This window comes from Thermobia domestica, chromosome 8 (genome assembly GCF_964235325.1).
Source record: "Thermobia domestica chromosome 8, izTheDome1.hap1.1, whole genome shotgun sequence".
Classification (NCBI taxonomy): domain Eukaryota; kingdom Metazoa; phylum Arthropoda; class Insecta; order Zygentoma; family Lepismatidae; genus Thermobia; species Thermobia domestica.
Window position 1 is genome coordinate 214,339,619 of NC_137461.1, and position 23,173 is coordinate 214,362,791.

At 35.1% G+C, this 23,173-nt stretch overlaps 1 protein-coding gene across 1 annotated transcript; it reads right to left on the reverse strand.

The window, feature by feature from the left end:
* Positions 1-710: 710 nt before the first annotated feature.
* Positions 711-22,894, reverse strand: LOC145691945 (uncharacterized). Its single transcript, XM_081767248.1, has 3 exons — positions 22,657-22,894; positions 14,270-14,431; positions 711-977 (listed from the first exon to the last, which is right to left on the reverse strand). The coding sequence occupies exons 1-2, from the start codon at positions 22,834-22,836 to the stop codon at positions 14,279-14,281; spliced, it is 333 nt and encodes a 110-aa protein (XP_081623374.1). The 5' UTR covers positions 22,837-22,894; the 3' UTR covers positions 711-977; positions 14,270-14,278.
* Between the last annotated feature and the right edge of the window lie 279 nt (positions 22,895-23,173).

The following is a 23,173-nucleotide window of genomic DNA, read 5'->3' on the forward strand; positions in this document are numbered from 1 at the left end:
TGTGAAATCAAGATGGAATACAAAAAACGATTGGACGTTAATGTCTTCTACTTCCTGCACTTTCAGCAATGGATCCACGAATTGACAAGACTGTTGTTAACAAACATCACCAATATTGCTTTGAACAAATTAAATGACTTTCAGAGAAAGTAAATTATGTAGTTGTGTGACAACTCAAGAGTTAACTATTGTTGTGATCTAAAATGTGTTTTAAGTTTATTGTTACATAAATAAATGGGTGGTCCCATGCCAAAACGGACTAACTACATTTTCGATGAAATTGAAATACTGTGACATCTGTGTTGAGAACTGAAAAATTCGTCACTCGCCATACAATCCACTTATCACAACAACTTAGTCCATTTCTTGGCAAACTAAAAAACCTACAAACTTGTTTCATCCTGGCATGGTAAAACAGAATATCAATCTACGTCAATTTCATAAAAAAAATGCAGTTAGTCCGTTTTGGGATGGGATCTCCCAAATAACGTTATTAACAAACACTGTACTAGAATTAAACATCTAAATAGAGTGTGATACTTTAACTTCGGCTCTTTCTGATATTTCTCTCGGGCTTTTGTCGTAACGCAAGTATTAAAAGGTTGAAAACCGCTGGTATAGATTTTAAGAACTTGAATAGATAAAACTGAAACAGAGTAGCTATTCATGTTATATAAATATATAAAATTTCAATATAAACAAAATTTAATTTTACACAGTGAAATTTTTATTATTATTTAAACAGAATTCCAAAAGTACAAAACTTTCCTTTAGTATCACAGTAAGTTAAAAAATGACGCATAGATCAATTCGACTTTTAACATTTGGTAATATTAAATATCAATCTTGTTTAAGCTTCTCAGATACAGTTTTTCTTAACTTCTATTGGGCATAATATTTAGAAGCAATTCTGTTTAATATTGTGTGGCATTAGAACACAGATGGCACTACACCATTTGAAAATACCACCATATGACCTGGAAATAAAGTAAAAGGAACAATTATAATGATGCGGATGTTCTTAGGTATGGTATCACTACAAAATGTTTATTTGAATATTGTAAGCTATGCTGATCATCTCACGATCTTGTACATACGAGTAAACCTACCAATTCAAATATGGGAAACGTTCAATATGTTATCTACTTCATTGTGGTTACACCAGCATGGTTTATGCGTGTGAGATTAAGTATTGATTTGCAGAGATTCATGAATTTGTTCACTGCAGGTATTTAGACCACACGGTTGAAAAATACAAACTTTTTTTTTTTAGTGAAGAACGAAAAGAATGTTTCGAGCAAAACAGACACAAACAAAGAAATTTAATGAGAAGTGTCTGACTGTTTAAATAGTTTCGTCTAATACACTTTAATGTTTGACATCATTGAAGGTGAGTTTTAGATGGATGCCTCGAATTTTGACAGAAGATCAGAAGATTTCTTGTCGTAAGATTAACAAGAAAAAATTACATCTCCTTGCAGGAAATACAGCGTTTTATTTAATAATAATACTAATAATAATAATAATAATAATAATAATAATAATAATAATAATTCAAGCAAGTGTACCAAACCTTCTACCATTCGACTCATTCGGCAGTTTTTTTTTATCTGTTCGTTTGTTCGTTATTTCATCTGTCCGTCTGTTCAACAGAACTCTCGCATGTTTTGTCCAATTTTACTAAAAATCGGTATACACCTTCCTTTAACTTGCAGAAACAACTGTATTGTTTGAGGTTCCAAATCAATATATATATATATATATATATATATATATATATATATATATATATAAGATAGTTTTCCAAAATAAATAATGCAAAAGTTACTTGATTACAAGTAAACACAATGCAAAATTTCTCCAGTACATTTGTATTATGCTCACAAATTAGGGTTCAGCTCTGTAAAGAATGAAAATAGTGTGTTACTTTTTTCCAATTGAAAAGCAATATGTTCAACATTGATTGATTGATTGATTGATTAAGGTTTAATGAGGATGTCAGCATCAAGGTCATTTGTTCCCGTCACGATCAACATGAACTGCCGAAAGTAAAATTTAAAAACTAATATAACAAAATTTAAGAAACAAAAAGAAACTACTGAAAAATATTAATAAAGACAGTAAGGAAGGGAAAAATTAATAAAAATATGAGAATAACGTATATAACAATAACAATAAATACATGAAAATAATAAAAACACTAATAATAATAATTTGCAGAAGTTCGAGGCGAACCTTACCATGTGCGCCAAGTATCGTCCATTCAGTATCCATCAGTTAGACTTCCATCATGTCAGATTTCAAAGAAACTGCAGGTGGTTTATAAATAGGTGAAGATTTTGCTTTTTTCAGATAGGGAACTGTATCATTGAGGGGACGTACGCGGCTAAGGTTTAGACCTTCAATAAGCTGAGGGATGATGAGGTAGAGTTCAAAGAAGACGAACACTAATGGTCGTGTGTACCAACGAAGTTCAACTTTTGAACAAGGGTCGTGAACAAGCTTGGTGAAAATGTCTGTTGTACCGACAACGTTCAAGATTAAGCTTCGGTAAAATGGTGGATAAACTTGGTTTCAGTTTGAACGGCCGAATTTGGGGGTTTAAACTTCGTTGATCCAAGTCTGTCTACTTACATTCAATAATGTCTTTGTATTTTGCCACTAATGACATTACAATATATTTCTCGTGTTCGTAAAAATTGTTTGCTCGTGGTTTCATTATTTTTCCCATCACAATTACGATCATTGAAATTAGACTACTCACAACTCTATGCACACAATTTCGAAAGTCGAAAAGACTGGCACGCAGTATGCTTTCTTCATTTGTTACTTTGTTAAACGGAGATTAGAGACAAAAGACGACAATCAATCAGAGTCGATTTTATAAACTGACCGAAGTTTTCTTAAATGAGATGTAGTGAACTTCGACTTTCAATGGTGCAACGAAAGTTCTGTAACTACGTTTAAACTTGAAAGTTTAATGTTGAACGCGTTTGAGTGAACTCTCGTTTAAACTTCGTTGGTGTACACAGCTATAACAGAAACAAATGGGATTGTGGGAAGTTCGCTCGTCGATGCGACTATAGTCTGGATTTCTAAACTTTTGTCGAGAGCAATATCTGTTTGGGTGGAAACGTCGGATATCTGGGTTACCACACATTTACAAGATGTACTTGCAACAGTAGCAAAGGGCATAGAAAGAGAGGAAGGGTGCATCAGCAGCAGAGATATTCTCAACAACTATTAGCTTTCGGATACATCTCTCACGTTGAAGACAGGACAGTTCCGAGACCAAGCAGAATGCTCGCTCTTGTAGTTGACACAAAATGACTTGGCTGCTTTTCACGGTTTCGCGCCATGGCTATCCTGGCTACAATTTGCATAAAGAGCAGTACTCCTATTACACGATGTGCTGGTGTGTCCGAAGTGTTGACATTAGAAACATTGCAATGGACTAGGAAATAGGAAATAATAACCAGCTTAAGTCGATAATATCCAGCTTTCACGTAGTCCGGGACTGTTAACAAACTGGAAGTAAGAATCAGTGACTTAATAGCAATTGCTTAAAAATGTTGGATTTTGGTGCAACATGTCGTACGCTCTTTTCGAGGTTCCTCGGTTCTAGTGATACTTTGTATTGTTGAAGTGAACAACCTTGTCTACAACTAAAATTCACATTATTGTACAAAATTAGAAAGACTTAATAAATATTCACTGAAAATATATAAATATGAGATAATGGACTAACTTGATGTTCACCGATTTCAACTCGAAGCAACTGAGACGATTAGAAATACTACTAAAAATACGCACGTTTGACAAAATTGTATACTTTTATTCAAGTTATCATAGAATTATTTTGTCTGAAATCCTGGAGGGATAATCGAGTTCTCATATTTGATTGACTCCAACTCCAAGCAATGGGGGTTTTCTGAAAATTTCAATAAACACATAGGCCTAAACCATATTGTTTCAAAATCGAATAGTTTTCATAGAACATCTTAAATCTCGAGCTGTGGAGTAAATAGACCGACTCTCTTGTTCTTGATTGGTTTTAAATCCAAGTAGTGGAAATGATTGTGAGCACCAAAATGTATACGATATATTCCACGAAAATCTAATATTTTTACGAAAGGGTGGTTATCCATACTGTATTACAGGGCTAAATTCACTACTTTTTGGGGTGCGGTAGCTCAATGGTAGAACACTCACATCTAGTTTGTGGGGTTCCTGTTTCGACTCCAGCTCATGTCGAATGGGTTTCCAAGAGCATATAGTTCGAGTTCTATAGGTCTCCGTGAGGAGGTGTCAATTTCTAAAGGCTGTCCCTATTTGGGAGGTAATATCTAACAAGTGAACATTTCGATTTGGTGAATTCAATTGCTGAAAATGATTGCTAGCACTGGATTCAGCACCAAAAGAAACAGAGAAAAAGAGGGTGTTTAGTGGCAGACTGTATACAGGGTGGGAGATAAGTGAGGGCAAAGTGCGAAGATAAGATAAGATATAAGAAGATAAGATAAATACCTAGAAATGCCATGTTTGTTTTGAAACAAGTAGAGGAATTGAGATCAAATGTTGGATGTGAGGAATCCATGTACAGCTTCACTGAATACGCGTAATGTGAATCATGGGAGACATCTGTAAAGGTACCTTGTTGGAACTGGCATAAGAAGAATATACGGGAAAGAGATCATGTGGCATACGGCTCTTGACGCACACAGTCTATTGAAATCAATAGTGGTCAATACGATTTGAGACCTTAGTTTAATTGCAACTGTTACGAAACTTAAGAATGATTGTGTGGTTGACACAAAAATGGAGACGACAATGGGCATATTGGAAAAATGAACAATCGGGCTCGTCACAGCTGTTTCCGGTATTGAAATTGCAGCAGTAGTCGATAGGTATGATTAATACATAAAGTGCTCTTTGCAAATATCTAGTTTTGTAGAAAGTATCTTATCCTAGCTTGGAACCTTGGTGTTTAAACTGGAAGTGGTTGACTGATAGCAAGTTAATGAAGGTATTCCGCTGTCATTTTTAAAAGTCAGATGACAGAAAAATGATATTATATGGGCGCAAGAAGAACACATCCAACAGTTGTATGAGTGACGTGCAACAATAAGGAATAAGAGTCGGGAAAGTTCAACATTATCTGGTTTCTGCACCAACTCTTCATCTTTATTAGTTCTCCACGAATCAACGAGGAGCAGCAGTTTTATCTGCTCTATACAAGGCCAGAAACCGTCAGTTATGAACTCTTTCAGGTTGTACTTCGTTATATTTGCACCTTTAATACCATGTGAACGAATATTGGGTGGATTGGGAATTTTGTTGGCTGGAAAGTGGCCTCATTCACATTTGTGGTTGTTCCTTATACACGTCACCTTTACAGTATTGCTACATTACCATAGCATGGAATACCTAATGTTAAAGAGGTCTCAAACTGTATTGGCTACTATTGATTTCAATAGACGATGTGCGCCAAGAGCCATTTATCATATGATCCCTTTCCCGTATATTCTTTTTGCGCTAAATGAAACACGGCGGCTCTTCAGATGTCCCTCATGATTCACTTTACACCTATTCAGTGGAGCTCTACATGCATTCTTCATATCCAACATTTGATCTCAATCCCTTTACTCGTTTCAAAATTAACATAGCATTTGTAAACATTTTCTACGTTCTATCTTCGCACTTTGCCCTCATTTATCTCCCACGGTCTTCCACTAAACATCCCCTTTTTCTCTGTTTGTTTTAGTGATGAATCCAGTGCTAGCAGTCATTTTCAGCAATTGAATTTACCAAATGGGAATGTTTCCTTGTAAGAATATGAATTCGATCCCATATGTCTCTGTGAAGGCCGTGCCAATTTTTAGGAATAGTGTTCAATTCTCGATGTCTCCGTACAGGAAAGAGCCTATTATATAAGAAATCGAGGGTTTGATTCTTGATATTGACCGACGATAAGTGGCCACGACCGGCACAAAAAATGATAATGGAAGGAAAAATAAAGAAGAGAAGTGGTGAATCCAAAGATTCGTCTAGATGAAACACATTGGTTGACTTTAGCAATATGTACGGCAACACTGAAACATTATTATTTTACTTTTATTTAGAAAATATTGTAACAACAAAAGAAAAACAATTGCACCACAATAAAAAAAATATGTTAGCAAAACATTGGCATGCAAAAATAATTATTTACTTACAATATTCGTTATTTTAAGTTTTGTATTGCTAAGACAAACGCTATTTTGTGATAACTTTAATGTAAAAATCTAGTGATTTCAAAGAAACACTATAGGCCTACTTTATCTATATGATAAATGCGAACAAATGAATTAGTAGCACTAAAGAAATACACAACACAATTTTATTTATCTCTGTGGCGGAAATTAACTCGTGTTGCGAATGATCGATAAAAGCTACTTCACAAAGACTCCGTGATTCAACAAATTATGAGGAACTCCGCAATTGCACATTTTCACACCTATATGTCACTAATGTAACCAACGAAGTTAAACGAATTAAAACTTAATTTTCTTTATTTCCTTATATGTGTGCTCAGGTTAAATCTGTTAGCTGTTCTCCCAGGTACATGTACAGTATCCTCGTTTCAAGCTCCTAGCTGGACTTCCAAGAATTCCGTCTGGCAAAAATTCAGTTCTAAGAATTTTGATTATATATATATACGAAGATTAAATAAAATGTTCTATGGAATGAGTTGTGTTGATTTTGAGGTTAACGTCCCATTCAGCAGCGAGGTTATATGAGACGGGACCTACTGATTAACGTGGAATCCGAACCACATGAACTACCGCCGGAAATCGAACCCGGGTGTCCCACGCCAAAGGCGCAGACGCTAACCGCTTAATCACGGAGGAGCTCGTTCTATGGAATGTATAACGTTGATAACGCCAATTGTTAAAATGACAGAGAAAAAGTACTCTATTCCACATGAGGGAGCTAAATCCACCACTTAAGAGGCCCCATCACGGCGAAATTAAAATACCGCTAATTTTACAGAAATTATGTGATATCTTCAAATAGATAGAAGATAATCGAAATATAGAACAAGAGCGCCCTAGACAATATTATTTTACATGAAATACCGTTATCACGACTCACTTACCTGCTTTCGATTTCCAGTCGTTTTGAAAAATAATTTATTTTCGCGTTTCTAAATGGCTGCAAACGGAAAGCCATTAGATGACTCGTAATAACGGTACGACATGCAAAATAATATTGTCTAGGGCGTTCTTGTGTCACATTTCAATTATCATTTATCTATTTGAAAATATCGCATAATTACTGTAAAATTAGCGGTATTTTAATTTCGCAGTGATAAGGCCTCTTAATCTGGAACAATTTTATTTCAGACTGCGCATTATACAAAAAATGGGAAAGAAAGGATATCGTGTAGTCCCAAAACATATTGAGCAGAGTATCAGAACATTCATTTCCTATACTTTGGACACGTCTCATCTAATACTCCAGTCTTTTGTCTTTTTTCTTCGTTATAGTAATGTTATAATACGTAACAAGAGTGAAGGATATAATGGAAAGTTTCCAAGAAATGAGAAAAAAATCACGCATACAGACAAATATTTAGTTTAGCATTTTAGATATTCAATATGCAATCAATTTTGCTACAGCAACAAAGTAGTAACATTTCGTGAGTAAGGAAACATTTGAAGGTGAACAACTGTGTAAGTTCACAGATTTGCTCTCCCCACTGGTTTAGAGATTAAGGTATCCTATACACTAGAGATTTCTTAGGAAAAATGTTATAGAAGATCTTATATGAAATCTTGTCTTTGCGTGCCGTACTACAACGGTACACTGTATATTTGTATTATAAATCTTTATTACTTTGTAATTTTGGACCATAAGATATTCTAAATATGTACTAGGCTGGCTGATTTTACTACCAGAAGAAGAGAAAGAAAAATAAATAGTGTATAGATATAATGTTATATATATACAGGGTGGTTCAGTAATGTTGGACAGCCCTGAATAAATCGGAAACCAGAAGAGATATTAGCAAGAGTTTGGTGGATCCAGATACTTGTGGAAGGGGAACGTCTTGTGAGGTACCACACAATGTTACCAGGTCAACAGTGTTGCCAGCTCAGTACAAAGTTGTATTTTTTTAAATGGAACATATAGAAGTTTATGCCATCAAAAGAATTAGTACAGAATGTGAATACCAACAAGCGAAATCGCACCTGTCAGTGTTGCCAAATAAGGAAGTTATAAAGCTTCAAAGATCAAGAAATTAAAGTGTCCGTAGAGCAAAACTAGCAAAAAGGCAAGAAAAATAATACTACGGAATGAAAAGGAGTAACCGAAAGAGTAAACCAAAGAACGCACAGCATCCAGTGAGTAACAGGGTTGCCACAGTAAAGGGGGAAAAAATTGAAAATGTTGCAGTTGCTATAGGAGGAAAAGTGCCCATATGACATAATGCTGGAAACACCATAGAAAGTCTATGTAAGATTCAGGAATCCTAATAGCGTTTGTTCGAAAGCGATATCTCTAACCGTTTTCGAGATACACCAAAGGTGTGCGGGGTTTGCAACACTGCATAATTGATTTGACGATTAGACCCGTGTAGTTCTTACATTTTGTTGGGCGTATCATTTTCATTACTCGTTCCTGTAGTTTGGAGGGCGAGGGAATTATTATGCAGTGTTGCAAACTCCGTACACCTTTGGTGTATCTCGGAAACGGTTAGAGATATCGCTTTCGAACAAACGCTATTAGGATTCCTGAATCTTACATGAACTTTCTATGGTGTTTCCAGCATTATGTCATATGGGAACTTTTCTTCCTATAGCAACGGCAAAATTTTCAATTTTCCCCCCTTTACTGTGGCAACCCTGTTACTCACTGGATGCCGTGCGTTCTTTGGTTTACTCTTTCAGTTACTCCTTTTCATTCCGTAGTATTATTTTTCTTGCCTTTTTGCTAGTTTTGCTCTACGGACACTTTAATTTCTTGATCTTTGAAGCTTTATAACTTCCTTATTTGGCAACACTGACAGGTGCGGTTTCGCTTATTGGTATTCACATTCTGTACTAATTCTTTTGATGGCATAAACTTCTATATGTTTCACTTAAAAAAAATACAACTTTGTACTGAGCTGGCAACACTGTTGACCTGGTAACATTGTGTGGTTCCTCACAAGACGTTCCCCTTCCACAAGTATCTGGATCCACCAAACTCTTGCTAATATCTCTTCTGGTTTTCGATTTATTCAGGGCTGTCCAACATTACTGAACCACCCTGTATATATAAAGATATTCAAATGTTTTAAATAATAAGATTTGGGAACGTCGTTGCCAGGGACAACAAGATATAAATAAATGGAATTATGGCAGATGAGTTTGTGTTTTAGTGGCTCAATTAATTTAATAAAAGTGAACCGTTCTAAAATTGGTGCCGGAACTTCGGGAAAGGAAAAGTGAAAGTGTATCGTTCGAAGTATTGTAAAACGAGCACCATTAAGCCTCACATTGATTTCACTATTTTAAGAAGTGGAAAAGTAATACACAGAAAAAAAAACATGAGTACTACGAATAGTGAAGCGACGGATATCCAAATGGTTCAGGCCGAAAGGAATGCTCGAGAAAACTTAATGGATGTCCTAAGAGGGATATCACAACAGATTAAGGACCAAGCTCAGAATTTTGATGAAAAGCTTGAGCAATTGCAGGAACGCAACGACGGCAAATGGGACCAGATACAGGAACAATTGAATCAAGTGAATCAACAAATTGCTGCCAAATTCGGATGTTACGATGAAAATATGGAAAAGATAGTACAAAGATGCACTGAAGTTCAGGACTCTATAGATATTATAGAGACTGTGGTGAATGAACACACCAACCAAAGTAAACAGTTGCCAAATGAAGTAAACTCCATTAAAGAAAAGTGTATTCACGAGAGTGCAGTGCGTAATGGTGGGCACATTACATTAGTGAAATGTACGGAGTTTTCACAAAAGCATGCTGCCGTATTGATTGGATCAGATTATCCTAACTTCTTTCCTCATTCGAATGTTTTTGACTGCTTTGTTGATACTGTATGCAATGAAGATCCTGGTATGTATCAGTGTGCGAAAAGTTATGATCATCTCCATCTTGAGAACGCTATTGACTGTCTGTGTTCCCCATATATTCAACATGATATTAATCCTGTGATTCATGTAGCAGGAGGTAAGTTGATTCCAATATTCGTGAAATGCAGAAAGAAAATGTGTGTTCCTATTAGTCTTTGTATTGATTGGCCAATTGAATTGAATCTGTTGAATTGTTCATTCAACAAAAAGATCAAAATGATGTTAGTAAACAATCTGATGATGTTTTCACAGAACGTGATGCAGTGCATTGACTTTAATAATCTAAGCATGACATTGCAAAGTTTTGAAAATCCATCAATGGTGCAATACAGTGCTAGCTTGAATCAAACTAACCTTCGAGACTACGTTCGAAGTGTCCATGTAAGACTAAAGTGTGATCCCAATGTAAAAGGTGATGTTAAATCCATATGTACAGATAATGTAACCGAGCCTAACTACAGAAGAAACATAAACCATGGCAGAACAGACTATCGTGGATGTCATGTAAAGAACAAATATAGATCCATTAGGAGGCACGATATTTCACCTCCAGTGAAACGAAGGAGAAGTGAGCCTAGTGTTACCGGTAAGATAACCGAACCTAACCTTAGTAGTGTCGGTAAATGGGATTGTGTGACTCAACCTAATCCTAGTGTAGTACGATTACGTTCACCTAAGAAGCATGTAAGCATTAGATCTAATCACGTTCGATGGAGATTTCGTAGAAATCCCCTAGATGACGAAAATTTTCAAAGTAAGAAACAAAGAACTGTAGATGTAAATAACGCGCAAGACTGTATTCCGGTTTATGACTTTCAATGCAAACTAAACTAATTCATTGGTCATGTAACTTAACCTAATGTAGGGACGTCCGAAAGGATATATCAAATTGATTATTAATATGGCCACACATATTTTAATGTTATGTGTTTTTTTTATATTTGTATTATCAGTCACATTATTCGTGTTGCATGTTATTGAAGTATATTTAAAAGCATCTTTGTAATGCTAGGATATATATTGAAGTTAATTTATTTTTCTATAAGGAATTTTGCATTTTAAACAATACTTACTTTTGTGTTCTTGTTACATTCGAACTATATGCTAATAATATAAATATATCCGATTATTTTACGTTCAAAGAACAACTATATGAATATCATACACATCTTTTTCAAAACCTTCTTCATGATGCCTAAATAAATAATGATTAGTTTGTAACAAGCATTTAATGGACCCGAAAAAAGACTTAAATAACTTGAAAATCAAATTTCGAATGTACCTTATCGTCATTGAAATGTATAAATAAATGAAGATGATGATAAAGTTTAAAATAAATATGATTACAAATATGATAAGAAAAATTGTTATAGAATTAAACATTTTATATATATATATATATATATATATATATATATATATATATATATATATATATATATATATATATATATATATATATATATGAATTGTAATTTTCAAGTATACGAGGTGCATTCTAAAATTTGAATGATTGACATGTAAAAGTAAACGGTCCAGAATTCTTTTTCTTTTTATTAAATAAAATGAATAAAAAGAAAAGTCCGTCGGGCGCCATAATTTACAACGGTACATTGTATATTTGTATTATAAATCTTTATTACTTTGTAATATTGGACCATAAGATATTCTACATATGTACTAGGCTGGCTGATTTTACTATCAGAAGAAGAGAAAGAAAAAGAAATAGTGTATAGATATAATGTTATTTATTGATTTTAGAAAAGCGTACGACTCGGTTAGGAGAGAAACATTATACAACGTTCTTACAGAACTTGGAATACCGAGAAAGCTAATTAGATTAATTAAGATATGTTTAAATGAATCCCAAAGTAAAGTCCGGGTAGGAAAATTTTTGTCCACGAGCTTTCATGTCGAAAATGGAATGAAATAAGGAGATGCATTGTCGCCATTATTATTTAACTTCGTTCTGGAATACGTTATAAAGAAAATCAAAGATAGCAACCAGGGCCTAGAGTTGAACGGTGTTCACCAGGTTATGGCATATGCTGATGATGTAAATTTAATATGTGATGATAGGAGAACAATAGAAAGAAATGCAGACATCTTATTAAACGCCTGCAGGGACATTGGTTTAGAAGTAAATGCAGATAAAACTAAATACATGGAAGTGCGTCGGGACCGGAATACAGCAAATTATAGATGCGTTAAAATATTAAATAATACTTTTGATAAAGTGGATAGTTTCAAATATCTAGGATCAATATTAATGGACGAAAATCATATTCACGAAGAAATTAAATGTCGACTAAAAGCAGGGAATTCGTGTTACTATTCGGTTCAAAATCTCTTGTCGTCGCGAATTCTGTCGAGGAATTTGAAGCTTAAAATATACAAAACGGTAATCATGCCTGTTATTTTGTATGGCTGAAACATGTTTTGTATGAAACATGGTCACTTACTCTGAGGGAAGAATATAGACTGAAAGTATTTGAGAACAAGATCCTGAGACGAATATTCGGTCCCAAGAGGAACGGAAATGGGGAATGGCGGAAACTTCATAACGAGGAACTACATAATTTATATGGTTTACCCAACATTGTTAGGGTCGTGAAGTCTAGGAGGCTTAGGTGGGCGGGTCATGTAGCTAGAATGGAAGAAAGTAGAAACGCTTTCAGTCTTGACTGGAAGACCAATCGGAAAACGACCATTAGGAAGACCTAGGCGCAGATGGGAGGACAATATTAAAATGGATCTCGCAGAGATTGGAATACAAAGTAGAAACTGGATGCAGTTAGCTAAGGATAGAAGTCAGTGGAGAGCTTTTGTGAACGCGGCATTGAACCTCCGGGTTTCATAGGCCATAGAGTTAGTTAGTTAGTTATAATGTTAATATATATATATATATATATATATATATATATATATATATATATATATATATATATATATATATATAAGATATTCAAATGTTTTAAATAATAAGATTTTGGAACGTCGTTATCAGGGACAACGAGATATAAATAAATGGAATTATGGCAGATGAGTTTGTGTTTTAGTGGCTCAATTAATTTAATAAAAGCGAACCGTTCTAATACACGTAGAGATTTTTCTGGTCATAACGAAGGGCATGGCCGGATGTAAATCCATAATGCATTGCGGCAAAAATGACGCCTTACGCCATTACTGCATTCAGAATAGTGTTATGTACTATATCGCGTTTTGGGCAAAATATACTTACCAGTAAAAATCATAATTACTTAGTTCGACACAATTGCCTTAATAAACTATTTTTTATTTTTAAATATGTATTTCACTTTCTCTCACCTGATGTCACTTAAATTGAAATCTTAGGATTGTTTTTCAAAATAAAGTATGCTCTAGACACGAGAAACCTCATAGGATCGTTCGGAATAGAGGAAATGACATGAGATCTGATGCCATACATGTTGAGACTTTGACTCTAGGAAAGCTCGTAACAGATTTCCTAGGGTTTATCCTATATTGTATAGAGGCCTAATGCGTGAATCTTTGGTGTCACGTTTGCTTTCGGTTGGAGTTACTTCAAATTTGAACGCATTAAGATTGTCCTGATTTTACCTTTAAATTTTGTCTACTTCTCATATCCTGGGTGCTGACAAGGGATCTTCATATCATATCCATTGTGCTGACAAGAAAAAAAAAGTGGAATGAAACTTTTTTGAATGTTCCATACCTATGTCTTTTGAGAAATTGAAGTTTTTTCTTTCCTAGGGTGAGTGAAAACCAGGACCATGTGCACCAACGACATACATACTAACCACTAGGCCAGCGGGATGCTTGTACTGAAGAAGACACTAAACACTAACCATCTAACGTCCTTAAATTACTAAGGAACGTTTGCTAAATCAGTTAACTTTAAAACGAGTGAGTAGCGTTTGTACTTCTGGTGCACATGCTCCAGGGTTCAGTGCCCGGTGAGAGTATACAAAACATTTAATTTAACAATAAATTACTTTCATTGATCATCTGTCTGTATTGGACATTAGACTAAACAAATAATTTCATATTTATCAACAAAGCAAGTTAACAAGTTTCACTTGGTATGTGTGTGTGAGTAAGAATAAAATTCACGACAGTAAAGTAGATAGAGTAACCAACCTATGATTCTCAAGCACTTGGCTTCGACAACAAATTAAGTTCTCGTAGCTTGGATCTCACTGCTTCACTAGTAGCTGCTTTCCTCCAAAAGACATAACATCTGTTCACTCGGTCTTCACATTCGGTACATACGTAACTGTATTCCGGTGCCATCACTCTTATCTGAAAAGTACATAAGATAAACATTGGAGTACCATAGAAATATGCACGCTTTTATTTTTCATTTTTTTTAAATGTTCATACTTCAAGAATTGGGCTCCTTTATAAGGTTCAAGTTTAACATCTTCCTCAAAGTCAGTTCAAGCGTTTAAATAAAGAAAACCCGAAGAATTATTGCCATTGAGTGAGGTTTATATTTTTTCCAATGTCTATATAAAGATAACAATTCGTTACTTTACAGTAATTAACGTAATTAATGTAATCTAACATAATTTTACTTGTTTGAATAAACATTTGTTATACACAAACAGAATTATCCCTAAACATATTAACTTTTAGGGATGTACTTACGATGGCATTTCACCCTCCATCTACACTTCGCTGTGCCGTATCACAAAATCGATTTACAGTTGAACTATCTTCTAGTGACAATGCCTACAAATACGTAGATCATGCTTTTTTAAAACTGCAATGTGACTCTACTTTCAAATAGTAACGATAATTGCATTCATTTGTGGTTCATCTGGTAAGTAAAGCTTCTTCCCAAACCGCCCACATTACGAGCTTCAAAATATAAAGCAGTCTACAAATGCAGTAAATTGACTTCGCAGCAGTGTCAAATTTTTAAAAAAGTCAGAATAGTACATATTAATTTTGAGTGGCGTTTGCAAAATTTCATCAAGGGAAGTTCAAACTTCCAAGTTCTTTTGGAGTTTTTGTATATACTGTAATGTGTTAAATTTTTATTTTTTAAGAAAATGTCTTTGTTGAAAGTTGTCTAAATTCAGAATTCCTTTTGCTTACACCACTCTGATAATTAATATTTAGTTCCTTAAGAGGCCTCATAACTGCGAAAATAAAAACAGATAATTTTACATTAGTTATGTGATATCTTCAAATAGATAAAATATAATCAGAAAGTGGAACATGAGCTCGCTAGACAATATTATTTTGCATGTGATATTGCAATCGCGACTCTCTTATCTGCTTTCGATTCCCAGCCATTTAGAAAATGGGCATTTATTTTCGCGTTTTCAAATTGCTGCAAACGGAAAGCTAGTAGGTGACTCGTGATAACGGTACCTCATGCAAAATTATATTGTCTAGCATGCTCTTGTTCCACATTTCGATTATCTTTTATCTATTTGAAGATATCACAGAATTGCTGTAAAATTAACGGTATTTTAATTTCACAGTGAGTAGGCCTCTTAACATAAAAACAAGTTTTCATGAAATACTTTGCGAGGTTTTTCGAATATACCCTATGCTCAGAGCCGGATTTAGGCATGGGCCACATGGACCCGGGACCAGGGCAGCAAATCTTGAAGGACGTCAATTTAAAAAATATTTAAGAACGATAAAACCATTGAAATAAATATTTCACCAACAACAATAAAATAAGCAAAAGCTTTTTTTTTCTATAATAAAATGGCCGTGACTATGATAATATTGTAGAAGATTAGTCGTAGCAAATATTGTCAAAAGTCATTTGGTCAATATGGTGGTTTGATCAGTTATTGGTGGATCTGCTGAAAGGGGCGATAGCAGGCAGCTCGACACTCGTACTTTCACAAATTGGCGTGTATTTATTTATTTATTCAACTAATACCAGATAACAGCCCGGAGGCCCTGTTACACTGGATATACAGAGTATTTTAAAGCAACACCGACAACGTTTGGGAGTTGATTCCTGACACCAAGATAAGACAAAAAGTATAGACCAACCTGGGTGCACAAATGCTTCTTTTCGGAGTTATAGGCTGCCGTAAACGTGAAAAAATGAACTTTAAAGATCTATAACTCCAAAACTATGGGGCCTACCGTAGTCGCGTCAAGACCACTAAGGAACTAATATATGCTGTATCCAAAAATACATGTTTCAGAATCCTGCAGTATTGCCGCAACAATTTATATAGAGGTAGTTACTGAGTACTTCAGATTATAAGCCCGTAACTAAACTGCCTGTACAAAAATTGTTGAGGGAGTACCTTAGGACTCTGAAACATGTGTTTTTGGATAGAGCACCTATTAGTTCCTAAGTAAAGTCTTGACTCGACTGCGGTAGATCCCATAGGCTTGGAGCTATAGACCTTTAAAATTCATTTTTTCATGTTTTCGGCAGCCTATAACTCCGTTAGGAAGTATTTGTGCACCGAGGTTGGTATATACGTTTTGTCTTATTTTGGTGTTAGGAATCACCTCCCAAACGTTTTCGGCGTTGTTTTGAAACACCCTGTATAACAACAAGGGAAAGAAGTAGGGGAAATCCTGGTTAGGATGGTCTGTGGTGACGATCTAACCCACGATCTTCCGAATAGCAATAAGAAATAACAACAGTAATAATAATAATTATAATTTAGTTGTAAATGTAATTAAGCAATATTTTAGGAAGTAGATCTAGGAGAATTGGAAGTTTTGGAGAGCGATGAGATTGGTGTGGTCAGGTACGGCAATTTCGCTCATTGGCGCAAAACATGGAAATCCGGCCCTACCTATGCTACAAGTCTGGTTATATATTAAGGGCCAAACTAATTTCCCTTTGCCAAAAGAGTTTACTAACAATTTCACAGGAAATAAGTAAAAATATATAGTGAAAGCTCAGTTTAAGAGTTTGTACATAAACTAATATTTTCACTTTTCACAGGAAATGTACTTCTCCTGCCTTATGAACTATTTCTTGAGACAAGAGATGCATTCCTGGGTACAGAGTTACTTTACAAGCGCTTGACGTTATGTGTGTAAGTACAGGGTATAGATATAGTGTAAAATCTTTAGTGCAAGAAACATCAACTAACTTGCGCTAGGCGGCCACTTTAAAGCACACATGCTATCTAACAGTCAGTGCGGGGGATAGCACACGGTAGGGAACAGTGACCGACGGTCTATATGCCCATAAACGAAGATTTAAAGAAAACAATTTCCTTGTTTTCTTAAGAAATTAAAAACTTACCTTCCATTGAAATATTGCTTTAACATAGCGCACTTCGCATTCGATATTTCCGGTTAATTCTAATTGCAGGAGGCCAGAACAAACCATGAAGGTAAGTAGAGCGTAATATATTCTAAACTTACTAAACTTAAGCTAACCTAACCTAACCAAAATTAGGCTATGTTTATATAAAAAAGTATGAATTCTTAGGGAAAAAACTGCCCGTTCCCCGTAATTAGAATTTATCCGGTATTTCTATATTATTGGAGATTTCTAACGTAAGATCTTGATATAGTTTGGTGGTGCTGGTGCAGTTTTGGCGCATCACATTTTGGAAGATTTACAAGTGAAATTCGATGATTCGTATGAAATACATGTATGTTTATAAGTAACAACACATTTCTGGAGCTGACAAAACGAATTATGAAAAGAATGACAGCAGTAAGTAGCACATGAACTTGATCGGAATCTCGATGATGTGTAGTGTCATCGATTACACTGTGCCATCACAGACTCGCATTGACCCACAATTCGGATCCGTCAGTAGGGTTATGGAAAAGAAATGAGAAACGCATACAATGATTCTTTTCCCATGAAAGTTATTGTGGGAAAACAATTGCGAAACGAAATTAACGTTAGCGATGTTTAGAGTGAAACTTTCGCGGCAAGACAATGCCAGAGTTAAGCAATGTTGTTTTCCAATATCAAATGACATTGAAAGAGAACAAAATTTTCCCAATGTAGGAAAACGGATGTACATTGGTAGTGATAGAATGTGAAACCGTGTTTTTCTTAGGGTTGGGAAAAAACAATGACAGGCTTATACATTTTGTAAAAAAAAAAAAAGAAAAAAGAAAAGAAAAAGGAAATGACGTGATAAGATAGTTCAGAAATGAAATTAGAATCTTATTCTAGAACTGGGCCATTCCATCGTCACGGGCAGGACATTTACACTACATTTTTGATGCTTTAAAGTTGTATATTTCTAAAAGTACAACATAAATTCTGCTAATTGTATGATATATGAGCAGTACAGACTTAGAAGTATATGTAGCTGATGTTTTCAGTATTTTTTTCTGTTTAGAGTAGAAAATATTAATTCCTAAACGTCTGTCACGGGTGGGGACAAAAAAGAGAAGTGACTTTCGACACACCAAGTGAATGTTACAAAACTCTGTGAATTCTTAGCGCAAAATGTTTTTATTTAAACGGAAATGTATAAATGATGAAATTTTTTAACAAACTTCACAAAATAGAAATTTTCCAAATATTTATTTAATCAATAAACTAAACTTTACTGTGTCACGGGCAGGACACCGTGTGAATCAACACACAACATCTCAATAAGAATGATTTCAAAAATGAAATAAAATCGAAAATAAGTTAATTTCTGCTGTTCTGTTATAGCATTTTACACAAATAATTATATTTACTTTACTTGAGGCTCGCTTTTATCACTTAAAAATAATAATATGCCGTACACTTATTTCTCACCACCTACACTTTAGGAAATGGTTTTATTTGCCCATTTACATTCACCTTGTAGGGAAATTCGTACAAAACACTGTCTAACAGTATATAAAATAGGTGCTGGTATCCAGTGCCCGTGCCGTGGAAAATCAGCGCCCGGGGCGTGAGTATACGACGCGTCGCGACAGCGCCCCCGTAAATATGAGTGAGGTCGACAGACCAGCCGCAAAGCGTCACCATGGTTAGCGCGACGCGTAAGAAATTTTTTAAAAATATACCCTGCTTTTCCTTGATTTTGAGCACTTTTTAATAGTTTTCCTTCCATTATATATATATATTGCGCCCCCTTACTTTGACGCCCGGGGCCGTAATCACGCTCGCCCCTCCTCCCCCCTCTCCGGGCACAGCACTGCTGGTATCAAAGGTATTATTTGATCGAAATGCACGTAAGACATCTTCAACAGTCTTGAAAATTTTACCGCAATCGCTTACGGTTTTCATACGAATTTCCTTGACTTCTTCGTCCTCTTCCACTGTGCTTTGTGCGATAGTTGCATGTCTGTTTTCTTTTTTCTGTCCACTAGAGAAAAATTCCATCAACAAAAATGTTTCTTGTGTTATATCTTTAACAACTGGTCTAACACAAGCCTTGTTAACATGCAAACCTAAGTCGTCGCTCAGGATAGCTTCATGGCTTTCGGAATCATCATTTTCAGAATCTGAATAAAAGTCTGTTAGAAATATAAAGATTTTATACGGATGAAGCTCTAATTTAAAAGTTCGACGAACTACCAAATTTTCGCTGTCAAATTGCAGGAAAAATTGTTTTGATTGGGGGCATTCAATTGACAAGAGCATTTTCCCGTCTTTTATTCAAAACGTCTTTTTTTTTTAAATTTCTGCTGATGATAATCAGCAGCACATTCTACAATTACTTTCTTTTGTTTCACAAAGTTCCATACTGGCCGTTTTGTACGTGCTCCAATCCCATCTACTGCTCCCTTGAAACGAACAGAAAGGTGACGCTAATGATAATATTTATATGACACTTATTTTAAGTTAAAACATCATACTGACAGTAATACATAATCCTCTATTTAAGTAAATAATGTTCATGCTTAGAAAACTTTATTTTAGTACACATGAAATAATTTTCTATCATGAATAACCAATGTACACAAACTATCCCACCAGCGGCATGCCCACTGTCACGGGCAGGACAAGTTTTCAAATTGAAATAAATCGAAATATATTGTTAGCATTAGTCCAAAATTTGGTAAATGTGAAGTACACGTGAAAATTGTTACTTCTACTAAGTACGAACCACATTCACAAATTTAGTAATTCAGTACAATAACTTTTGGTAGTTTTCTGTCACGGGCAGGACATTAAAGTTAACGTTTATATCTTTAATGATATTATAAACAATTTTTATCCTGTAAACACTATTTCAACTGCAGCTTGTAGCAAAAAGAAGCATCTTGAATAGCTTAAAGTTACTTCAGCCAAACATGCACAATATACCGTAAAATGTTGCCGATAACAAGAATAAAAAAATTCCTCGCAGCTGACATGTTACAAATTCACAACTCAGACTTAAAATTTTACGTGAATTCTAAGTATAAATAAGTTTTTCTTTGTGAAAAAGTAAATTTCGTTCTATTTACTTCATATATACGTAAAAATACATTGGTTTTGACAGTTTTCGAAAATTTGGGTTCAGGCTCACTTTCGCGTGGAATGGCCCAAATGACGGTGTGTTATGGTTGTGTTTCAAAAGGAGAAGAATGAAACAGGAAATGGGTGTACAAACGATGCTCTAGAAGATTATCTCTCATGGAAAAATCGTGGTTTACTAGAAGTCAACTAACGAGCACTAGTTACTTACGAAGTACTGAAAGAAACTTCTTTACTATGAATTGAAGAGAAGTATAATATATCCAGAAAGACTCTAGTAGACTGGAAACAGTTTGTATTGAAAGTCATAAAGCCGTGCGTTGGGGAAAAGAGCTGGTAACTGGGAGTAACTGGAATGACCGTGGAGATAGATGAAAGCAAATTGGATAAACTTTAGTACAGTATTTGGAAAGCTATGGAAGGACAGTTAGTATGTTTAGGTACAGTATGTTTAGGGAAAATATTTTTTAGTTCCAGTTGCGTATAGAAAAGAACATACTCTACTGAAGTTCATAGAGCAATGGATAGAACAAGGGACTACCATAATAAGTGACTGCTGGACAGGTTCCAAAAATCTGTCTACAATATCATACACGCAACTTACGGTAAATCACAGTGTTAACTTTGTAAATTAACAAACAGGTGCATATACAAATACGACTAAGCGTACTTGGAGAACCGTGTAGCAAAATCTTACAACGTACAGTAGACAAAAGAATTTTTCCCATACTTAACTCAATTTATGATAAAACATGAGGCCGTAGTCATGACCCAAGTTCTGAACATCGTCCGAACTAAGGACTGGTAGAAAGATACTGAAATTAACCAAGAGGGCAGTGACAAAGTTTAAGGTAAGTACATAACTGTTATGACTGTCACATAGGAAACGTGTATGCTTTTGCCGAGAATAGTCGCCTTTGTGTATGTCCACCATTGCTGACGCACCTGCTTCCTTTGAACGCACCATCGCGCTTACTCGTTGGCCCATCAATCGCGCCCTGTCCTGACTCCGTTAGATAACTGGTGCTTTTAAGGGCCCACCTAGCACAGGTTGATTTGTGTTTCTCAACAATTATCTTTGGTGCCTCCCCTTGAACTAAATTAATGCTAAGTGAGTTATTGTCAATGTCGCCTAGTGCAAATATAATGGATAAGATCAAGAAGAAAAAATGTAAGAAATGCGATTTTTCAACAATTATTTATTGCGGCTCCCTTGAACCTTACCAGAGCCAAGTGAGATATTTTTCATACGGGGAAGTAAGAAGAAAATTACTGAAGGATTTTAATTTCTCAACAATTATTTCTGGTGACCCCTTGAACATCATCTATGCCGAACCAGATATTTTTATGTCGCTCATCGCAAAACTTTTAGGGAACAATAAAATGGAAATTAGTGAGAGAATTATAATTTTTCAACAAAACTTTCTACTGGTACGCCAAAAACAAACCAGCACTAGGATTGAGTATAGCCCGCTCCCCCCAGTGATTTTTAACGAATCATAGTGATTCTAATGGTTCATATTAGTTCATAATGAATCGGAATCACATGTTATAAAGATTTAAGATGTAAATCTTGTGTTAAGGAGGCTTTAGTATAAGTAGTAGTAGCGGTAGTAGTAGTAGTAGTAGCAGTAGTATTGGTAGTAGTAGTAGTAGTAGAAGTGGTGGTAGTTAGTAGCAATACTAGTACTAGTAGTAGTAGTAGGAACGGGTTAGAAGCCCCGCAGGGGTTGGTTGGGTTCTGTTCTCGATATAAGTAGTAGTAGTAGTCGGAGTAGTAGTAATAGTAGTAGCAGTAGTAGTAATAGTAGTAGTAGTAGCAATAGTAGTAGTAGTAGTAGTAATAGTAGTAATAGTAGTAGTAGTAGTGACTCTTCCAGTTCCGGTGACAAAGAACTGGGGGGAGCGGGCTATACACAAGCCCAGTACTATTTTGATTACTTGTTTATTCTTCTCTTAAAATCAGAATATATAATTCTTCGGTAGAATTTGTATATTTATCCTAAATTGGACCAGCGTTAACTATATTTCAACTATAGGCATCAACTATACTTCTATATTCTATGGAATTTACTATCAACTGTGTAAATTTTAAAAATTAGAATAGAGCTCAGAATTACTATATGGAACAAATAACAGTAACTATATTTACATCGACAAATAGACAAAGAGAAATTTTTCTTGCTAGATTTTCTCCAGTGTCTTGCTTCATGAATATATTTGTACCGTCGTCATTCAACACGCGCATGCATAATATGCATCTTTTGTGTCTCCATAAAATCTTAGTTATTTCTTTCTTTTCCTGAACTTCTTTCGAAGAATTCATAGTCATTCGACCAAGGATCTTATTCGAATAAAGATTCTTAATTTTCAAATAAATCGCTACTTTTTCTTCTTCTTTTCTGACTTTTTGCGGGTATCTTTTCCAGGCGCAATTACAGTCCTTATTTCCTGTTTGCTGTAAATGATATGAATTTATTTTTCCCTCTAAGCTATATCGCTATCTTTTCACAAATTGCCTGATACAATTCACAGTGCAGATTTACAACAGACCGTCATGTAAACGATAATTTAACGGCTAAAATGGTTCGCTCCATATGAAATGGGGATATACTAGATATTTACTTTCGCAGGCGGAGTACTTTTGCACACTGTAGCACAACTGCATT